This window comes from Nuphar pumila, chromosome 6 (genome assembly GCF_984573655.1).
Source record: "Nuphar pumila chromosome 6, dmNupPumi1.hap1.1, whole genome shotgun sequence".
Taxonomy (NCBI): Eukaryota; Viridiplantae; Streptophyta; class Magnoliopsida; order Nymphaeales; family Nymphaeaceae; genus Nuphar; species Nuphar pumila.
Genome location: NC_143254.1, coordinates 16,755,119 through 16,775,701, shown reverse-complemented (window position 1 = coordinate 16,775,701; position 20,583 = coordinate 16,755,119). Strand labels below are relative to the sequence as shown.

The 20,583-nt window shown below is 38.4% G+C and overlaps 1 protein-coding gene and 3 non-coding genes across 4 annotated transcripts; all 4 read left to right on the top strand.

Annotated features, from left to right (window-relative positions):
• Window positions 1-5,564: 5,564 nt before the first annotated feature.
• On the top strand, window positions 5,565-9,610 carry LOC149834127 (small ribosomal subunit protein RACK1-like). The gene is made up of 2 exons (XM_090009987.1): window positions 5,565-6,441; window positions 9,254-9,610. The coding sequence occupies exons 1-2, from the start codon at window positions 5,596-5,598 to the stop codon at window positions 9,353-9,355; spliced, it is 948 nt and encodes a 315-aa protein (XP_089866113.1). The 5' UTR covers window positions 5,565-5,595; the 3' UTR covers window positions 9,356-9,610.
• Window positions 7,236-7,318, top strand: LOC149834130 (small nucleolar RNA SNORD24). Its single transcript, XR_016432851.1, has one exon. It is a non-coding gene; the product is annotated as a small nucleolar RNA SNORD24 (small nucleolar RNA).
• Window positions 7,542-7,623, top strand: LOC149834129 (small nucleolar RNA SNORD24). Its single transcript, XR_016432852.1, has one exon. It is a non-coding gene; the product is annotated as a small nucleolar RNA SNORD24 (small nucleolar RNA).
• LOC149834128 (small nucleolar RNA SNORD24) lies at window positions 7,712-7,794 on the top strand. The gene has a single exon (XR_016432853.1). It is a non-coding gene; the product is annotated as a small nucleolar RNA SNORD24 (small nucleolar RNA).
• Window positions 9,611-20,583: the final 10,973 nt, after the last annotated feature.

Sequence of the window (20,583 nt, the reverse complement as noted above, 5' to 3'; positions counted from 1 at the left end):
AGGAATCAACCATTGAATAATGTATCTTCAATGAAAAAATATGATTTTTGAATGCTTGAATATTTATGAAGAGTATGAGCCATTGATTTTAAAACTTTAAAAAATCACCTTTATGCATCAAAGTCGGATGATTCAAGAATGTGTTCTTATAAATCCAATCATGTAGATCACATTTATATGGTTAAATTCAAGAGAAAAGGATAAAAAAACATGAAAATAATGGTTCAAAATTAGTTCTCATATTTCCAGCTTTCATATCCTAGTGATTCATGATATAAATATATACAAACCATAATTTTGGTTACTTATGTCAAATACATTTTATGAGTTCGAACAAGCTAAGTGAAGCATAAGTTGAATCACAAGCAACTGGTCTCATTACTTAGCATTACTTAGGTCCAATAAGGATTGCATTATTTAGACCAATAATGTCCTTTATCTTTTTTCAATTGAAAGTTTATAGACATTAATCAAGACTTGGATCAAACTTGGGGTTGGTATAAAACTTCATAAACCGTACCCATCTTCATATATCAAACAAACTCTATAGATTTGACCAAAATTCTTAATGAGCCTCCTTTTTTATTAGCATACTCGAATCCTATTCGATCTGCTATAGGTTAGAATTCAATCTTACTCGATTGTTGACACCGCTATCAATAAACCAGTTTAAAGGACATGACTTTAAGTAAGGCTACAAACTGATTCGATATGGCTAGATAATCGATGAATCTGACATGATAATTTCATATATGGATCCAATCACATTGTATCTGTAATGCTCCAAAAATATCAACTTAACAATCCATGGTTTTTAGAGATTTTTTTTTTCTTTTCTTTATAAGATTGCTTAAAGCGAAAAAACTATAAACGGGAAAATAGTTGGAAATCTTTGAGCGGGTTACAGGCTAAGAGTTCAGCAAATGCAAAAATACAAAATGAGCTTCCCTTTCCAAATACAAAATGAGACATACAAGATATACAATTTCTTTTTACAAAATGTCTCTCACATTGGGATATTCCCCCAAATGACTATCATAATCATAAAAGTTTAGAAGTGTGGGTCCAAATCTCGCAACACATCCCCCCCCATCGCACCACCTGACAATCATTACCTACGCCCTATAAAATGAGGTCAGAACTCTTGTGAGTTGGTGAGATAAATCTATAACTAACCATTTTATGAAAAACATAAGTAAAGCTAGCATGATGAAACAATTAAAAATATTTACATGAAATTTAATGCAACTTTGATCATAGGTAAGCATGTTTACAATTAATACAAAATATGAGTTCATCTAGCATGCAGAGATAAACGTAAGCAGTGAGTGACAATATTACGTAACTAGCATGCTCTTAAAATCACAATTAAGTGCAGTTAAGTAATTAAGCAAATGCATCTTTAAACATGTAGCAGACTATTCACTAAGAAATGTAACGAGCATGCAATTATGATCATAAGCAGAGAAATTAGACAACATGAGCAACAAAAATAGCGACTAAGCAGTAATCATAATTCAAGTTGAATTCAACAAATAGTGGATAATAGTCAGTACGTCAGTTTAATTGTTCTATCTTGATTACTCCTTCGAGTACGCGAAGAAAAACCTCACATTTATGAAAAAATACTACCGACATTTATTATTTTATTGAGTGTAATAATTGAGGTACCTACCGACCGAGTAACAACCTATGCGAGCAGCTTGTGTCTCAGAAAAACATCGCACAAGCAACGAATTGCAATCCACACTACTGCAGTAGGTAAGGAATACCTTAATAGGTAACCTCAACCACTCTAACTCTAAGTGACTAGAGTCCAGAGAACACCATTGCTACTCGAAATATGTCATAAAATTGATTAGTCACTCAAGGTTGTACCATCCACCTTCTTCAAGGTGAACCATTTGTGAATGGGCTACCGAGCGATTTATCTTTTTAGGCCTTTGTTAGTATCATTCCCTCCTTTTAAGGTACTTAGACACATTTGCCTTGTATTTTTTGCAGGGCAACACGAACACCATAACGAGATCAGCCTGGCCATTCATGTGCTCTAGCATATCTAGGCTAAGAGGAGCACTTCGTCGATAAAGGCAACATCAACACATATTATTTTAGGGGTGTATGATATTTATGCACAAGTTAGCTCAACTCACTAAATGAATCCATCGCCCAAACATAACTCGCCATGAAGTTTCAATATGCAACAAGTCGCAAAACAACAATTCACCCCTACAGTGGTGCCCCAAGTCCCTTTTGCATTTTCAGGATGAATCAAGTGTCAAAAATATAACATGCTTCCTAAGACATGAAAAATGCACATGAATCTATTTGAGCATACATTGCATGTTACAAAACAACGTTAAGTTTAATACATTTAATGAACAAAAGCATGCTCCATATTTTAGTTCAAGGACATGATGTGCCAAAGTGCATGTAACATGTCAAAAACTATTAAACATGCTGGAATAAGTTTTTGAGTTTGAATCTATGATCATTCAACAAGACATACATGTCACATAAGTGTTAACATGCAGGAAAAACATAAATTATTATAGCTGATGGGATGATGCCCTGTATGCCGAAACTGTAGAGAAGACGCAACAAGTAAGGCACTACCACAAGTGTCGTCATTGCAGGAATTTGCAGCAACTCATGCACTACCATAGAGTGCCATTTCTGCAGAAAGAATGGCAGCAAGCCAAGTGCAACCACCTTACGCATTTTCTACATAAAATTGGTAGCAAGCAACATGCTGCTGCCATACACATTTTCTGCAGAAAATTGGCAGAAGCAATGTGCTGCCAAGAACGCGATGTTACACCATAATGCTTCGATGACATTGTTCATTGAAAGAAGGATGTTTGTGAGTCAAACATCTAGGTGAAACTTGATGCGAAACTAACTTTGAGTGAACTCAATCGTGCATTGTATGTATTCATTTTCGAAGGCTCAAGCTTAATTCAAAAGATGGATATGTTTATCCATCAAAATAAATCGAAAGCTGGCTTAACCGATTATTAAAACTATATTTTGCCATACAAGTATTCATTACGAACATACACCATGTGTGTATATATACACATTTAGTTTTCTAACTCGAAAAGTGCAATATATATATATAAATCCTTGGTTGATTATAAGATAAATTTTGAGTTAACTTTACAAAATCATAGGGAATTGAAGGATTGAGCTAGACATGAATACAAAGTTTGAGGTGGTTCAACAAGAGTTGGTCAGCCAAGCTCTTGAATGTTGAAACCCCTCACAAAATTTTGTATATATATCTTCATTTGTTTTATTTTTTATTTTATACTTATGTATACAGATGTGTAAACGGGCATACCCCCGTTTTAATGGGTTGGTTCTATGGCTTGCACCCAACTTGGCCCAATCGAGTGGGTGTGCCTGCCATACGAAAGTGGCCCAACTGTTAGGATGAGCTCGTATCTGACCCAAATGAAGTCAGACCAAGGTCACGTCGGACTGACAGACTGACCTGGTATGAGTATCCCAAACCGACACCCAAGGTCAGAAAACAAAAGAGAATGGGTGTGCCCCTTATCATTGTTGTTTTTTTTCGCAAGTTGGGGTGCCAAAAATGACATCCCTTGCTCTCAACGCAGCAAGGGTGTGTTCCAGCCACCCCCACTTCAGATTGTTCCTTGTGCTGAGGTCAACACGGCCACGAAAAGGTCGTGGGGCACTCAGCCATGGTGTAAGTCTAAAAGAAAATGAGGTGCATGGAAGAAACCTTGTACATGTGTGTTCACGCGATGTGCATTATATAGATGAACCAAAACAAAGAAAAATACCACTTTTAAGAGTTATAATCCGCCTAGCCCCCATGCATTTTATATCCGCCTAGCCCCCATGCATTTTATAAAATGCATTGAGGATGCATAGCTTCATGCTAGAGCATTGAAATATATTTTCATTCAAAAAATGGGAGTTAGGAAAGGATCTCACTTTTTACCGTCGGGTTCTTTTTGAGAGGAATGGAGGAGAAGGAATTTTCTTGGCTTGAAGGGTAGAGGGGAGTCCCTAAATCGATACCCACCCCTACACTCTAGCACAAAAGAGAAAATCGGTCTTCAAGGAAGGAGGGTTCCATGTTTTTTTTTTTGAGAGAGAGAAAGAGAGAGGAGAGAATGATCTCTCTCTCTTCTTTAGGGTTTTAGATCTATGGTTGAGACTTAATATAGCAAATAAACGGTTAGGGTTCATTCACTTAAGTGTCACACCCTTCTAGGCGGTGACACACTTATAAATAACCTCTATAGCCCCCACATGCCCCCTACGAGGTTCTTTCTTTTTTAAATTTTTGATTTTTTTTTAAAAAATGCCCTTGCAAGCCACACGCCCCTCTAGGACACTTCAACCATTTTTTTTGTCTTGACAATCAAAATGGCGTGGGCTGCACTCTAGAGTACGCCCATGCCCCCCCTTGAGTGACGTTGGCCCTATGCCATCTCAAAATTTTTAAAAACCTCATTTTTTTTTGAAATTACCATAAGTCTTGCTTTCTTTGAAAGAACTTTCTAAACTTACACAAAGACTCAATCATTTCTAAAAAACCTCTATTAAAAAAAATGCTTGAATTGAAATGAGTGTATGCGTTTTAAATATTCAGAGCCTCGATTCATATGGCTATATATGTATATATATAGTTTGTTGCATCTCAAAGACTTCAACCATTTATTTTACATTACAGTATATGATATAAATATATGCAAACCATAATCTTTATTACTTATGTCAAGCATATTATATGAGTTCGAAAAAGCTGAACGGGGTATAAGCCGAATCAAAGGACTTGGTTTCATTTCTTAGCATTACTTAGGTCCAATAAGGATTGCATTGCTCGGACCAGTAAAATAATATCCTTTATGTTTTCTTAATTGAAAGTTCATGGACATTAGTAAAAGCTTGGATCAACATCGAGTTTGGTATGAAACTTCATAAACCATACCAGTGGCTGAGCCAAAAATCCAAACTGGGGTGGGCACTGGTGTGTGGCAATGTAGAGAGAGAGAGAGAGAGAGAGAGAGAGAGAGAGAGAGAGAGAGAGAGAGAGAGAGAGAGAGAGAGAGAGATTTGGATTAGGGTGGGGACTGGGCACTCTGATCCAAACCCCCTTATTGGAGATTTCCGGGTCAGGGGACACTTCCTTACCCTGACCCATATGTAGCTCCGCCCCTCAACCATAACCATCTTCATATATCAATCAAACTCGTCCAATCCACTATTGGGATTTAGGCCACCCATCCAGAAAAGATAAATATATTGCCGGTTCCAATATTCTCATAAGATTCAACTTACCTCCTCGGATCTGGTTCAGATTCAGATTCGGATCTGGTAAGATCCGGCTCGAGTCCAACCCGTTTTCACCCTAACTTTAAGTAAGAAGTAAGAACCAAATATAGTCCGAATCCATGTAGCAAAATAGGGTACAGTGCCCGGATCCATAATGACCAGAGCCAAATCCGACCCGTTTGCATCCCTGAGGCCAAAACCCTAACCCCTCTTCTCTTATACGCAAACCACCGCTCCCTCTCATCTCTCCCCCCCACAGAGATCAGAGAGAGAGAGAGAAGAATGGCGGAGACGCTGGTATTGCGGGGGACGATCAAGGGTCACTCGGACGCCGTGACGGCGATCGCGACGCCGATCGACAACTCGGACTTGATCGTCTCGTCCTCGCGGGACAAGTCTGTCCTGCTGTGGAACCTGACGAAGGAGGAGGGCCCCAACTACGGAGTCCCCCGGCGCCGGCTGACTGGCCACTCCCACTTCGTCCAGGACGTCGTCCTCTCCTCCGACGGCCAGTTCGCCCTCTCCGGCTCCTGGGACGCCGAGCTCCGCCTCTGGGACCTCGCCACCGGCGCCACCACCCGCCGCTTCGTCGGCCACTCCAAGGACGTCCTCTCCGTCGCCTTCTCCATCGACAATCGCCAGATCGTCTCCGCCTCCCGCGACCGCACCATCAAGCTCTGGAACACCCTCGGCGAGTGCAAGTACACCATCCAGGATGCCGACAGCCACACCAATTGGGTTAGCTGCGTCCGGTTCTCCCCCAACAATTTCGCCCCCACCATCGTCTCCGGTTCCTGGGACAAGACCGTCAAGGTCTGGAACCTCACCAACTGCAAGCTCAGGTGCACCCTCACTGGCCACACCGGCTACGTCAATACCGTCGCTGTCTCCCCCGACGGCTCGCTCTGCGCCAGCGGCGGCAAGGACGGCGTCACCCTCCTCTGGGACCTCGCCGAGGGGAAGCGGCTCTACTCCCTCGATGCCGGCAGCATCATCCACGCCCTCTGTTTCAGCCCTAACAGGTACTGGCTCTGCGCCGCGACTCAGGACAGCGTTAAGATCTGGGATCTCGAGAGCAAGAGCGTCGTCCAGGAGCTCAAGCCGGACATCACCACCGGAAAGAACCAGGTGAACAGATCCTCTCTACCTTTTTCTTCTTGAAATTACCTTTTTCATAGCCACAACTCCCAGATTCCATTTTCTTTTCTTATTTTGATCTTCCTTTTGATCAATTTTATGGGTTATCTGTTTATTTTGGGGTTTATGGTGTATACTTGTGGAATTTTTTCTTTTCAATTATATTTGAACCTTACATTATTAGATTTGCTCGATTTATGGCACTATTGGTGAAAATAAATGCATTGTGTTTGTTTTGTTAAGTTTCAGGTTGATCTGCTTGATGATCGGTTCCTGAAATTTCTTGATGTCCATGGATTTTAGCGTGTTTGATTTCTTTACCTTTGCCTTTTTAATCGAAGTGCATGAGTTTTGAAAATAAGAACACAAGATCTGTTAGTCTACAACTCTTGATGCGTCTAATAGAACCTCCTGAATTTGTTTTTTAGGAGGGATAGTGATGCAGTGCAGCCGAGCTACACTTTCTTATTCAGTTTGTTTAAGCTATGCCGCGAGTTTTGGCTGATTCTTTTTGACCTGGTGTTGCCGATCATTGCATCTTCATTTTTCTCTGTCTTGCTTGCAAAATGTTATTTCATAAATCTTGGAAACAAGCTTTTTGTTTGATTGCATTATTTACAGACTACTTGGTTCTTTGATTTCTCGACTCTTTAGAAGCTTCATTTGCATCATTGACCAGTGACCTATTACCAATAGTTAGAATGTGTATGAAATGGAAAGCAATCCAATTTTCTTGTTTGTATTTGTTATTTGATTTCTTTAAAACTTTTTCATTTTTTATTTTGGGCTGATGATGAATCGTTAATATTTGCTACTCTTGATGGTGAAGTCCAAATGACGAATATTATCCACCAAGATCTCTGAGGCCTGTTTATATTTCTAGTAAATGGAAAGAAATGAGAGGTCTTTGAAAATACGTGCTTCTGCAGGTTGGTAGATCTTGATGCACAATTTTCACCCACAGCCTATTGCCTGCAATTGTATATATAAAGTTTGTGTTCATAATCAATCGTGGCTACATGTCCTATTGTTATTTTATACTACTCTTTGTTGTTCAAAAAAATCTTTGATCATGTTTGTTTTCTATTTTGGGCCCATGATGTGACGATGATATTTGCTACTCTCGATGGTAAGACCAAATGGCGAATATTATCCACCAAGATCTCTGAGGCCTCTTTGTGTTTCTATTAATAGAAGGAGATGAGGGGTTCTTGAATATACTTTGTAGGACACTAATTAAAAAAGTTCATTTTCTCTTTTGGGCCTATGATGTGATTTTAATATTTGCTACTCTTGATGGGGGAACCCATTTGATGAATAGGATTCACGAAGATCTCTGAGGCCTTCTTTTAATTTTACTGATGAAAGGAAATATAAATACAAAATGATTTGGTAACAAGGCTTTGATGTTAATGGCATTATAAAAAAATGATGAAAATAATTGGTTTGTTGAATGAACACCTTTTCTGAATATCTCTATCTAAACTTAAACATCCTAATTTTTCCTTGTGTCAATAGGGAATAATTAATTGGCTTGTATCTTTTGATCAGTTGTCTTAAGAATTTATTTGATTTTGTTATGGATTTGCACATACAACATGATTAGTAGCCAATCAACGCATACTTGTAGCTTTATGCACTGGTCTTATATAAATATGACTTGTTGAATGGCACGGTCTTCCTATAGGATGCTATGTTGTTTTAATTTGGTTGTGGTTGTATCTTTTGTGTTTTCTGTTGCATTTATGGTGGTTGAGGGCTACATTCTTCCATGAGGATGATGCTTGAAAACCATCCTTTGGTTTATATACTTCGATGTCACTCTTGTGATAATCTGCAGTAGCTTTTTTTTGTACCCTTTTTTTCTATTATTGAAACCTGACTTTGGAACAGAGCCAACAACCTGGTGTCATGCTTAAGCTTAGATAAGTATGTAAATCACTACCAGCCTTCGTAGATGGGTTGTTTGGTAAGTAGCATAGTTTAATTTAACTGGAAAAACGAGTCTATTGTTTCAACATTATGGACTTCTAAAATCTATTGCATTCATCAAGCTGTGTGGACTATTGCATCTCTCAAGTCCAGCAGTTCCCGTGTATCATAGACTTTAAACTATAAAGAGAGGATAAAGCATGTTTGAATATCAAACTACATAGCGAGAGGGTAAAACATGTTTGAATATCGAACTACAAAGAGGGAGGGTGTCAAATTAGTAACATGATGTTTGAGACTAAATAATAACACAATACTAATATTAGTTTTCTATAGGTCTTTTCTTTCTGATTGAAATAACCATGTGATGAAGATGTTATCCACAGAGAGTCACTAAGATACTCGTAGTTAAAACATAAAAATATATATCTATATGAAAAAGGAAAACCTGAAGGTACACTTGCAAAGAAAATTTGAATACTAGGCGAACTAAAAACTAGAGTGTTCAGAAAGTGTCTGCTGGTCTTGATCTCACCAGTTGCACGACACATGGACAACTACTGGCTGGTGGCAGCTTCTGGGTATCATTGACAGTAATAAAGCAATCATTGTGATCTAATGGACATGGTACCAATCAAACTTGATTTTTTTGCGTTTTGTTGTAACAAATTTATTGCGGACTTTGGATCAGCACTTGTGCATTAGTCTGAATTTCCTTGTTCTGCATATGGTGGATACCCTGTTTGATAGAATGACGTTTGTATGCTGCATCTTCCTTTTTCCTGAATGTAGGACAGTCTTCACTTGACATGCATTAGGCTCTACATGTAAGCCAGTTTCAACTTAAAATGATGCCTGTTTGCTCTTTCAGATGCTGTACTGCACCAGTTTGAGTTGGAGTTCTGATGGAAGCACATTGTTTAGCGGATACACAGATGGTGCAATTAGAGTCTGGGGAGTAGGCCGCTATTAGATCAAACAATAGTGGCAGTAAATATTGGACAATTTTGTGGTACTTGGAATGGTAAAGAACAAACAATGTTTTTTTATTGTTTCTTTCTTTCAGTTGCCTATTTCCAAACTCATATCTCGAAAACATCGTGGCTCTGTTTAGATTTTGGTTTAATTGTAATCTTGTAAAGTCTTGTTGATCGCCACGACCGACTGTTGGGGGTTGATTTTCTGCGTATGTGCATGCATCCATAGCCATGAATTTAGCCAAGTTCATTCATTCTTGTCTGTGTTATGCTTACAACTTGATTGAACTGAACAATATCATTACTAAAGCCTTATGGAAGAAACTAAACAAAGTGTCTTTATATTATGTGCCTTGCATAGGAAGCTACCATCCTGGAGATTTTCTCAACCATGCAATTTCTTGCACCGTTGTCCTTGATGTGATTCCGAACCTGTGAGGAAATAAAAGCTTTTTCCCGATGGATGCCTTCTTAATGAAATTTGCTCCCACGTACAATTTCCTCCTGTAAATTCAGAACAATGCGATTTGCTTGATGACGAATATCAGCTATATTTTGAAAATATTGCAAAAACAGTGATATTTTGGTCACCCGTTTCAGTGGCCGAAATAGCATCAAATTTCCAAAAAATCAAAATATTACAATTTTAATAAATATCATCATTTTATCGGTAGGCATATATTTGTCTTCAAACACTGTTTTTGTAAAAAAATGGTTTAATTTTATTTTTTGAAAAATGACCATACTGTCTTTGGAAAATAGCAGGTTTCTGAAAATGCCTCACAATTTAACAAAATCTTTCTCATGTTTAAAATTTTGATTCTTGATTTTTTAAAGATATTTTTGCAAAAAAAAAAAAGACACAAAAACCCTAAAACATAATGAAATATTCATATTTCATGCTATTTTAAAAATAAAAACTAAATAAAAGGCTTAATTCCTAAACAAACCTATACACACACACACACATATATATATATATATATATATATATATATATATATATATATATATATATATATATATATATATATAAGTTGAAAAATAACTTTAAAATATCAAGCATGCGATTCTAATGTTGATTGAAATGAAAAAATACAAAAATATCTAAATTCTAATTTAAAAAAACACAAAACACTGAAACCTAATGAAATATTTATAGCTCATGCTATTTAAAAAATAAAAACTAAATAAAAAATCTAAATTCTAGACAAACATCATTCACACACACACATATATATATATATATATATATATGCTAATAAAAAAAAGCCATTTTTTTTAAGTTTTTAACTAAAATCAAGTACGTGGAATAATCAATCATATTTAATGTTGCATTCGATCTTATTTGCAAAAATAAAATAAAAAAACCTAATTGCTAATTGCAAAAAATAAAAAAACCTAAAGTCCTAAACCCTAAAAAACACAAGAATACGAAGATGGTATGCCCTGTCTGTGCTCTTTGGAGAGCCCGCTGAATGTTGGACTCGGATTGCACGCTTGGGACTTGAGAAAGAGAGGGACCACCACCTTGAAGGGCTGCACTACCGCACTTGCGTTGGAAGAAACTACTAGACGAGGGGGTAGGGAGATACTTGTCGTGTGATCAGAGAGTTGGAGATACAAGGGTTATGTGTGTGAGAGAGAGAGAGTCGAGTGGGGAAAGAGGCATGTCGTGACCCTTGGTGGGTGGTGCCCACCCTCACTCGATACCCCTTAAGGGGGGGTGGGGGGGTTCTCTGGTCAGTGTAAGCACATCCCACCCTAGCCTTCGTGTGGCTCCGCTAGTAGTCAAAGCAAAGGTAGCTAGGCATAGATGAATATGTGCCCACCCTAACCTCCGTATGGCTCCGCCAGTAGTCAAAGCAAAGGCAGCTAGGCATAGATGAATATGTTTGACATAGATTATGATTGCGCCTTAAGAATTAAAATAAAAGGTAAAATATATAGAAGATGATCATATTGTATGACAAAAATGATACATTTATCAAAATGCCCTATAAATTAGTAAATTTGCTTCATATCCAAATTTGCAAATGTCTGACTTCTTTAGGATTATTTTACCCTTTATACAAGTGAACCATATGATGTTTGCGTGATATATCGGTACGCTATCGATACGCTCTTCGAGCATTACAAACTCTCACTAAAAGATAGATTCACACAATTTTTTTGTGGACCACACATGATGTTTACGTGACCAAATTTGCGAACTTTATATAACTGAAACTTGTTGTAACTTTATAAATATTCACTAAATTTGCATATATAGAATGAAGTTTGCATGATCAAATTTGTGAACTTCGTAGAACTGAAACCTGTCAAAATTTTGCAAATATTTTACTAAATTCACATATATAGTATAAAGTTCGCATAACCAAATATACCAACTTCCTATAATTGAAACATGTCGAAACTTTATAAATATTTTACTAAATTCACATATATAGTACGAAGTTCGGATAACCAAATATGATTTTTTTTTTGTAACTGAAACCCGTCTTAACTTTGCAAATATTCAATTAAATTTGCATATATAGTGCACCATTTGTGAGATACCATGTGAACCTCCTATTACTGAAACCTCATAAATTCATAAATATCAGACTAAATATTATAGATATAATATGAAATTTGTAGGATACAGTTCAAACCTCCTATAACTGAAACCTCATAACTTTGCAAATTCCGTACTAAATTCACTTATATAGTACAAAATTTAGGAGATACCATGCGAACCTCCTTTAGTAACTAATCATCAAGAAGATCTGCAAATATATGACAATTTGCATGAATTTTTGGCATATGAATTTTTGTATATTCACATTTTTGTTGAATCATATATAAAGTTGTTTTTTGTTTATTTTGTTTTTGGAAATAACTCTAACCCTTTTTCTTTTAAAACCTTCAATATTTTCTCTTCTTCTCATGATTCATGTGATTTTTTTTTTACTATATTTCAATGAAGTTGCGGTATGCTTTGCATCAACTTATCCGATTAGATCGAAAGGTGAGTTCCTTACAAACAATATCATTTTATTTCATTCTATTTTATTTTTATTTTTTGTAGATATGAGTATTTAATAACCCTATGTGTATTTGTGTTTGGTTGTTGTTGTAACTATTTTTCGTATGTTTCATTGTGTTTCATTCAATATTTGCTATCGGATTTACCATTTAGGGAATTTTCATAAATATATATATATATATATATATATATATATATATATATATTTGTTTGTGTTGTAGATGATTTATATTTGTTGGATTGTCCTTTAGTTTATATTCAATATTTTTGTATTGGTGTAATGGAGTTAGGGTTGATTGTGCACAAGCATTGAATATGAGTTAGGTGGTTATTGTGGGTAGTCGATTTTCTGAGTGGTTGTTGCAAATAGTTATGTTAGTTAAATGTATAAAGTGTATATAGATGATTTTTCTCATATGATATTTTTATTAGATAAATGATATGTTGTCTGGTTGGTGTAACTAGTTAATGATAGCCTTTGAAAGAGTTAAAGTACACTATTGTAACACTGATCACACTAATTGGAGATCTATATTGATCTAAAAAATAATAGTTTTAACGAATTTGTAGCTTTGATGTCTCATAAAATCGATTATGCTAAAGGGTTATTGAGTCTTCAGTATAATTATTCTCTAAACGTAGATAGCCACCAAATATGTATAGATGTTTTGGACGTTGATAATGTAAAATCAATGTTATTTAGTGACAACATTTAGTTGCTTGCAAAGCTGAACAAACTATTGATTTTGAAATTAAACAAGCATATGAAAGTGATGTACAAGAAGCAATTGATGAATGAAATGATGAGAATCATGTGGATAATGTATATCTATCTCAAACACTATCTATCGAGCCGAGTTCTTTGGTAAATATCTAACTGTCTCAAAGAGTAAACAATATTGATGTCACAAACATTGAGCTCAGATACGCGAAGGGCATGTAGTTGTCCAAGCCAATTAGGGACATAGATTTTTGACATGCAGACAATTAAGAAATTTTACGAACAATTGATGTTATATATGATAAATGATCACTACAAAGGATGTTGAAACACGTGAGCAAACTAGTGCCAATGATCTTGATTACAAAAATATAGATAACATCTAACCTTTTAAGGCAAATGGAAAAAGCTAAGGACAAGTTGTTAGACTGTAATTTATGCTTGAAATGTATGTGTGATGATGAATGCTATATTTTTAATCTTGAAAGTTGAAAATGTATGAATGTTGCATGCATGAAAACAAAGGAAGCGATAGATACGATGAATTTTCATTTAGTTTATGCAACAAAATAGTCAATTAGTGGTACAACAATGACATAGACCATAGATAATTAGATGATATCGATGGTGATGACTATACCATATCTGTTGAGCCGAACTTAGAAACGATAGACAAGGACCACAACATTGATGACATTTGACAAATAATAGCGACTGAAAATATTGCATAAATGATAATTAGGAAGTCGAATCCTTGGTATGTTGTATAAGCTATATGAGCATTTGTTGGACACTAGAATTGTTTCATATTTTTATACTAAAGTGACGTGGTTAAACAAGTTCTCGTTTAATGAATTCTCATACAATGAAGAACAATTAAAAATCATTGAAGCACAAATATCTTTGTTGTATGATAAATTGTATAGCATTTTCAATTGCTAATAACTGGTTCAAACGATTGAGAGATTGCTTTAGGCAAAAAGATTAATAATCTTCAACATTGTCGCAAGTTTTTGAAAGATCATATGACAAAAAATAACTACAAAGCAAAATTCATGAACAAATGCAATAACAATCACTGTCGTATGCATGAGAAAGAATTCACAGACTATAGTTAATTGCCTCTAAAAGATCCACTGTATAAAAGTGTGCAAAGCAACGTTCTTTTAAGTGAAAAAGTATGAAAGTAAGCACATATGTGGTGGCTCATTCAACTATCTTATAGTATAAAAAATATTTTTCAAGTAGATTTTAGGTGTTATTCACAAATGCAAGCATGATAAGTCAAAGATGACTTCAACATAAATCATGAATGACATCAGTCGTGAGGAAGATATGAAGGTTACTTACCAACAAGCATGTTATGAATGAGAACAAACAAGGAGGCACTATATGGTTATCCGAAGAGTCATTCAGGATGCTTTTTGTCTATTTAGATCATTTGATGAAGGCTAACCGAGGATTATTATGGTACATTCATATTGATCCGAAAGATTGATTTAAGTATAAATTTTGGTGCAAAAGCCAAAAGAACATTAATTTTATGAAGAAACAATGTTGACAAGTAATATAAGTATTAAGTATTAAGTTTGCACATTAGTTTGTTTGTTCTTTTGTTACGTTAGTATGTACACTCATTTGAATCTAACATGAATGTATCACATATCTAATGTCTTATGTAGCATCTAGCAAAATTCATAAAAAGACTTAAAGTATTCCCTTGTGACCTACTTTGTACAGTTGTGTCTAAAGTTTGGTTGAGTCATGATGTAAGTTTTGAGTCACTTATAACTTTCTTCGGGCCACCCTTGTACTTTGGTTCAGGTTGATCAATACCTTGAAGGGTTAGCACGTAGATCTGAAGTGTAATGTGTTTGCAGGCAAAATCATGAATGAATGCAAATGCATTGAGTTTTTTTTGTTCACCCTCATCGTGATTACCTTCAAGTGATTGCAATTTCTCTCCTTCTTTTCTCTTTTGCTCTCTATACTCAAAGCTTCCGCAATAGCAAGCGAGCCACCGGATAGGCTTGCAGCGGTAAGGAAGGGTTATCGCGCTGCACTGGCCTATTGAAGAAATAAGCCTATGACAAGTGGTATCAGAGCCCATTCTTGAGCTGGGGAAGGGACTCCAGAGTCTATGTCGAGAGATACGCTGACAAACCACGATTTATGAGCAAGACATTGTGGTGCCTCAATACAACTTGCGCAACATCAAAAGTAAGGTAGTTGCCAAGACCGAGGAGCTCGATTCACCTCGAGGCCATGAGCAAATGGCCGAGACTATCAATAGACTGGTGGCTGATGTGACTTCGCATAATGAAGTGATTTCACGTACATTGGAGTCGTTTGAAGGACTGGATGACGAGGTAACAAGCCTGCGAGATCAGATAAACTTGCTGATGGGGCATGTTATGTCGCTGACTATGACAATAACTGCCCTGTAGACTGAAGTAGGGGAGCTTCAGTTGAAGAACCGCACGGTGCAACAGATAGTGACCCTAAATGGTGAAAGTGGTGATAGGCCATCCAAAATAGATGTGCCAAGGCCAACAAAGTTCAATGATTCTAGAGACAACAAGGTCATTAAGAATTTTTTGTTCCAGATGGAAGACTATATGAATATTCAGAATGTATTGGCCAAAGACCTCAGGGTGAAGGCTGCAACAACTCTGCTTGACGGGGATGCTATAGTCTCGTGGAGACAGAAACATAGCGACATAGAAAGAGGGCATTGCATCATTGATACTTTTGAGGCCTTCAAAATTGAGCTACAAAACTACTTTATACTGCAAAATATACAACGTCAAGCATATCGGATGGTGTCAAAATTGAAACACACTGGAGCTTTGATAGATTACATTAGGACGTTTCAGAAGCTCGTATTGGACGTGCCCAATATGCCAGATGAAGACATACTCAATTAGTTTATTATGAAACTACAACCGTGGGCACAATCCGAAGTGGAAAATAGCAATCCTAAGACTTTGGAAGATGCATATATGACAACTGAGCGCTTAGTGGATACTCAACGCAAGACGTTCACTCCATCGACCAAGGTCGGAAATAAGCTGAACCACAAAGGCAAGAAAGAGGATCATCGCGACAATAAGGATGAGGTGTCGACCCAACACCACTACGACAAGAAGCAAAATTTTAAGAAATACAACAATGACAACAAAGGTCGGGTTGTGACTTGTTGGTTCTGTGGTGATAGGCATATCACAAGGCAATGTCCAAAGCAACTCGTGAAGGACGATGAACATGCCAATGTGGTACAAGCAGAGAGTAGTGATATTGAGGTCGTGTAGCCCAGGATGGGGGCCATGCAGACTATAAATGCGGTCAGAAGCTGTGCAGTAGAAAACATATCGGTCAAGAAAGAACTCATGTACTTAGAAGTCATTATGAATGAAAAGTCTACTATGGTAATGGTAGACTCCGGGGCCACACATAACTTCGTCTTGCGGGAAAAAACAACGGTTGGGCTTAAAGCCCGAGCCAAAGTAGAGGACCATCAAAACGGTGAATTTTGTGGCCAAGCCCATCCTTGGTGAAGCAAGGGATGTGGCTATCCAAATTGGGTGTTGAGCCAGCAAAACCAACTTCTCAGTGGTATGCCTGGACGATTTTCAGATGATTTTGGGCATGGAGTTTCTTCATAGCTAGAATGTAATGATGTTGTCGAAAGTGAACTTATTGACTATCATGGGGTCAAACTCGTCACACATGGTGCAGTGCCTCACTCTTGGAGGCAAGAATTCAATGCTATCTATGATGCAACTAAAGAAGGCTGTCAAGTGGAGAGAGCATACATTCTTAGTTGTTGTGTGCACTGAAGAAGGGGAGGTTGAAGCAACAATGTCTTTGACCCTTGCCCCACTGTTGGTGGAGTATCGAGAAGTGATGCCCCTGAAACTGCCAAAACGTTTGTTGTCAAGACGTAAGGTCGACCACATGATTGAGTTGACTCTAGGAGCAACCCCCCTGCTATGGTCCCATATCGCATAGGACCAACTGAATTGAAGGAGCTACGCAGGCAACTGGATGAGATGTTAGAAGTAAGCATCGTTCATCCATTAAAAGCAGCCTTTGACGCCCCTATGCTCTTTCAGGTGAAACATGACAGCACCAAATGGCTATGTGCGGATTACCATACATTAAACAAAATCACAATGAAGAACAAGTATTTGTTGTCACTGATAGCAGACTTGTTCGATCAGTTAGGCAGTGCTCGAGTCTTTTCAAAGTTGGATTTGCGATCAGGTTATTGGCAGGTGAGGATTGCAGATGGTGACGTGCCAAAGACAACTTTTTTCACTCGCTATGGTACCTATGAATTTCTGGTGATGTCATTCGGGTTGACAAATGCTCCAGCCACGTTCACGACATTGATGTATAAGATTTTCTACCCTTACTTAGACAAGTTTGTGGTAGTCTATCTTGATGACATCGTGATCTACAACAGCAGCATGGAGGATCATGTTGGGCACTTGCGAATAGTGTTTCAGGTGCTAAAGAAGAATGACCTATGTGTTAAGCGAGATAAGTGTCTCTTCGGACATAAGGAGATCAACTTTTTTGGCCACGTTGTGCGACATGGTTTGCTGCAAATGGACGGGCAGAAGATAAGAGTCATTCAGGAATGAAGTCCGCCAACCAAAGTGTCAGAGTTATGATCATTCCTTGGCTTGACAAACTACTATCGGTGGTTCATCAAAGGCTACTTCCTCATTGCTGCGCCCTTCGTGGATTTGCTAAAGAAGAATCATGTATGACTCTAGACAGGAGCCTGCCAAGATGCCTTCGATGGCTTGAAGAAAGCCTTGGTGAGGGAACCTATGCTACGATTGTCGGACCACACACGACCCTTTGAAGTTCATACAGATGCTTCAGACTTCGCCATTGGCAAAGTTATCATGCAGGAAGGAGATCTGATTGCTTACGAGAGTCAGAAGTTAAAGGATGTTGAGAGGTGCTATATTGTGCACTAACATGAGATGACGACCATCGTGCATTGCCTCAAGACATGGTGGCACTACCTTCTGGGTGCCCAGTTCATCGTCAAGATGAACAATATTGCAATGAGCTATTTTTAGACGTAGAAGAAGCTGATGCCTAAGCAAACTCGATGGAAAATGTTCCTGGCTGAGTTCGACTTCGCTTTAGAGTATAAGGTGGAGAAGACCAATGTTGTTGCTAACGCCTTGAGTCGCAAGGCGGAACTGGCGGCTGCGCGTGTGAAGCCTTCTGAAGTTCACTTGAATGGTGCACTGTTGGACCGCATCCGCGAAGGTATGCAGCAAGACACAACAACGCAACACCTTGTCTCTCTTGCGCAAGCGAGAAAGACTCAACGATTTTGGCTACGGGATGACCTTTTCATGACAAAATGGGGACGCGTCTTCATGTTGCAGTGGGAAAGCCTCCACCGTGAACTGCTTAAGGAGTGCTATGATACACTATGAGCCGGACGTCCAGGTCAGGAGCAGACCTTAGCACTTCTTGAACACGACTACTATTGGTTGCAAATGAGGGATGATGTGGAGGGGTATGTGCGAACATGCCCCATCTGCCAACAAGACAAGGGGACCAATCAGAAGACTGCTGGGCTTCTTGAGCTTCTACCTATTCCAGAACATCCTTGAGAAAGCATTTTCATGAACTTCATTGTTAGTTTGCCGAAGGTAGATGACTTTAACTCCATCCTGATGGTGGTGGATCGTTTCTCTAAATATGTCACCTTCATCACAGCTTTAAAGGAGTGCCCCACAGAGAAGAATGTGGAGATGTTTGTGAAGCTTGTTGTGAAGCACTGGGGTGTACCAAGAAGCATTGTGAACGATCGCGATGCTTGTTTCACGAGAAAATTTTGGCCTGAAGTGTTTCAGCTACTCGGCTCTGATATGCTATTTTCAATAAGTTTTCACTCATAGACAGATGGGCAGAGAGAGAGAGAGAGAGAAGAGAGAGAGAGAGAGAGAGAGAGAGAGAGAGAGAGAGAGAGAGAGAGAGAGAGAGAGAGAGAGAGTTGGAGCAGTTTCTCAGGCACTTTGTTAGTGCCAATCAGAAAGACTAGGTGAAGCTCCTAGATGTGGCCCAATTCTGCTACAATATTCAGAAGAGTGAGTCTTCTGGCCAGAACCCATTCGAGATAGCCATGGGGCAACAACCGCTGACTTTGCATACTCTAGCCACACAGGAGAAGAGAATGCCATCCTTTGCTTATCAGTTTGTTTGAGATTTGCATGAGCAGACCGAGCTGGCAAAGGCGTTTCTGCACAAGGCGGTTAAGAGAATGAAGAAATGGGCGGACAAGCATCGTCGGCCTGTTGAGTTCCATGTTGGAGACAAGTGTTGGTGAACACACATGCATCTTCCGTAGACGGCACCACAGACTGATCAGGAAGTATGAGGGACATTCACCATCACCAAGAGAGTGGGTTAGTTGGCATGCAAGCTGGACCTGCCCCCAAACTTTAAGGTGCACCCAGTATTTCACGTGTGCAACCTAAAACCGTTTTATGCGAACGGGGGGGGGGGGGGGGATCCAGAACATAGCATGCCACAACGCGCTCCTATCATGTAGAGGGCCCTGACAACACAATGGGTCGAGAAGCATCTCAGCAAGATCCTTTATCATAAGGTCAACTACTTCGGCAAAGCGAAGAAGTATTTTGTGCAGTGAGAGGAGATAACAGAACCGACATGGGAGCCAATATTTTGGATGAGGAGTCACTATCCAGATGAAGTCAAGGCTTACCATGAAATAGATGACGCTGAGGGCGACACATGATTTGAAGGGGGGGGGCATGTTCCCCTGTGACCTACTTTGTACAGTTGTGTCTAGAGTCTGTTTTGCTTTTGTTGAGTCATGATGTAAGTGTTGAGTCACTTGTAATTTTCTTCAGGTTACCCTTGTACTTTGGTTTAGGTTAATCAATATCCTGAAGGGTTAGCCCATAGATCTGAACTGTAATGTGCTTGTGGGCAAAATCGTGAATGAATACAAATGCGTTGAGCTTTCTTTGTTCACCCTCGTTGTAATTACCTTCAAGTGATTGCAATTTCTCTTCATCTCTTCTCTTTCGCTCTCTTGCACTCTCTATACTCAAAGCTTTCGTAGTGGCGAACAAGTGACCAAATAAGCTTGTGGCGGTAAGGAAGGACCATCGCGCCACACTGGCCTGTTGAAGAAATAGGCTCGTGACACAAAGTGTACCACAACCCGGACATGACAACATGATCGAAACTTTTCAAGACCACTTACCTTGCCCTGTATTTCTTCTTAAAAGTGATGTTTCTATTGTTTTTCTACCAATTAATAAAACTTACTGACAAATATTAACTATTCACAACAAATGGTAAAAATTAAAAGGATGGCAAATAAAGCTTGTGGATGCTTGGAGACTGACCAAATATCGTATCTTTTCTTTGAATCTGATAAGGTATTTGTTTGACAACTTTGCATACTT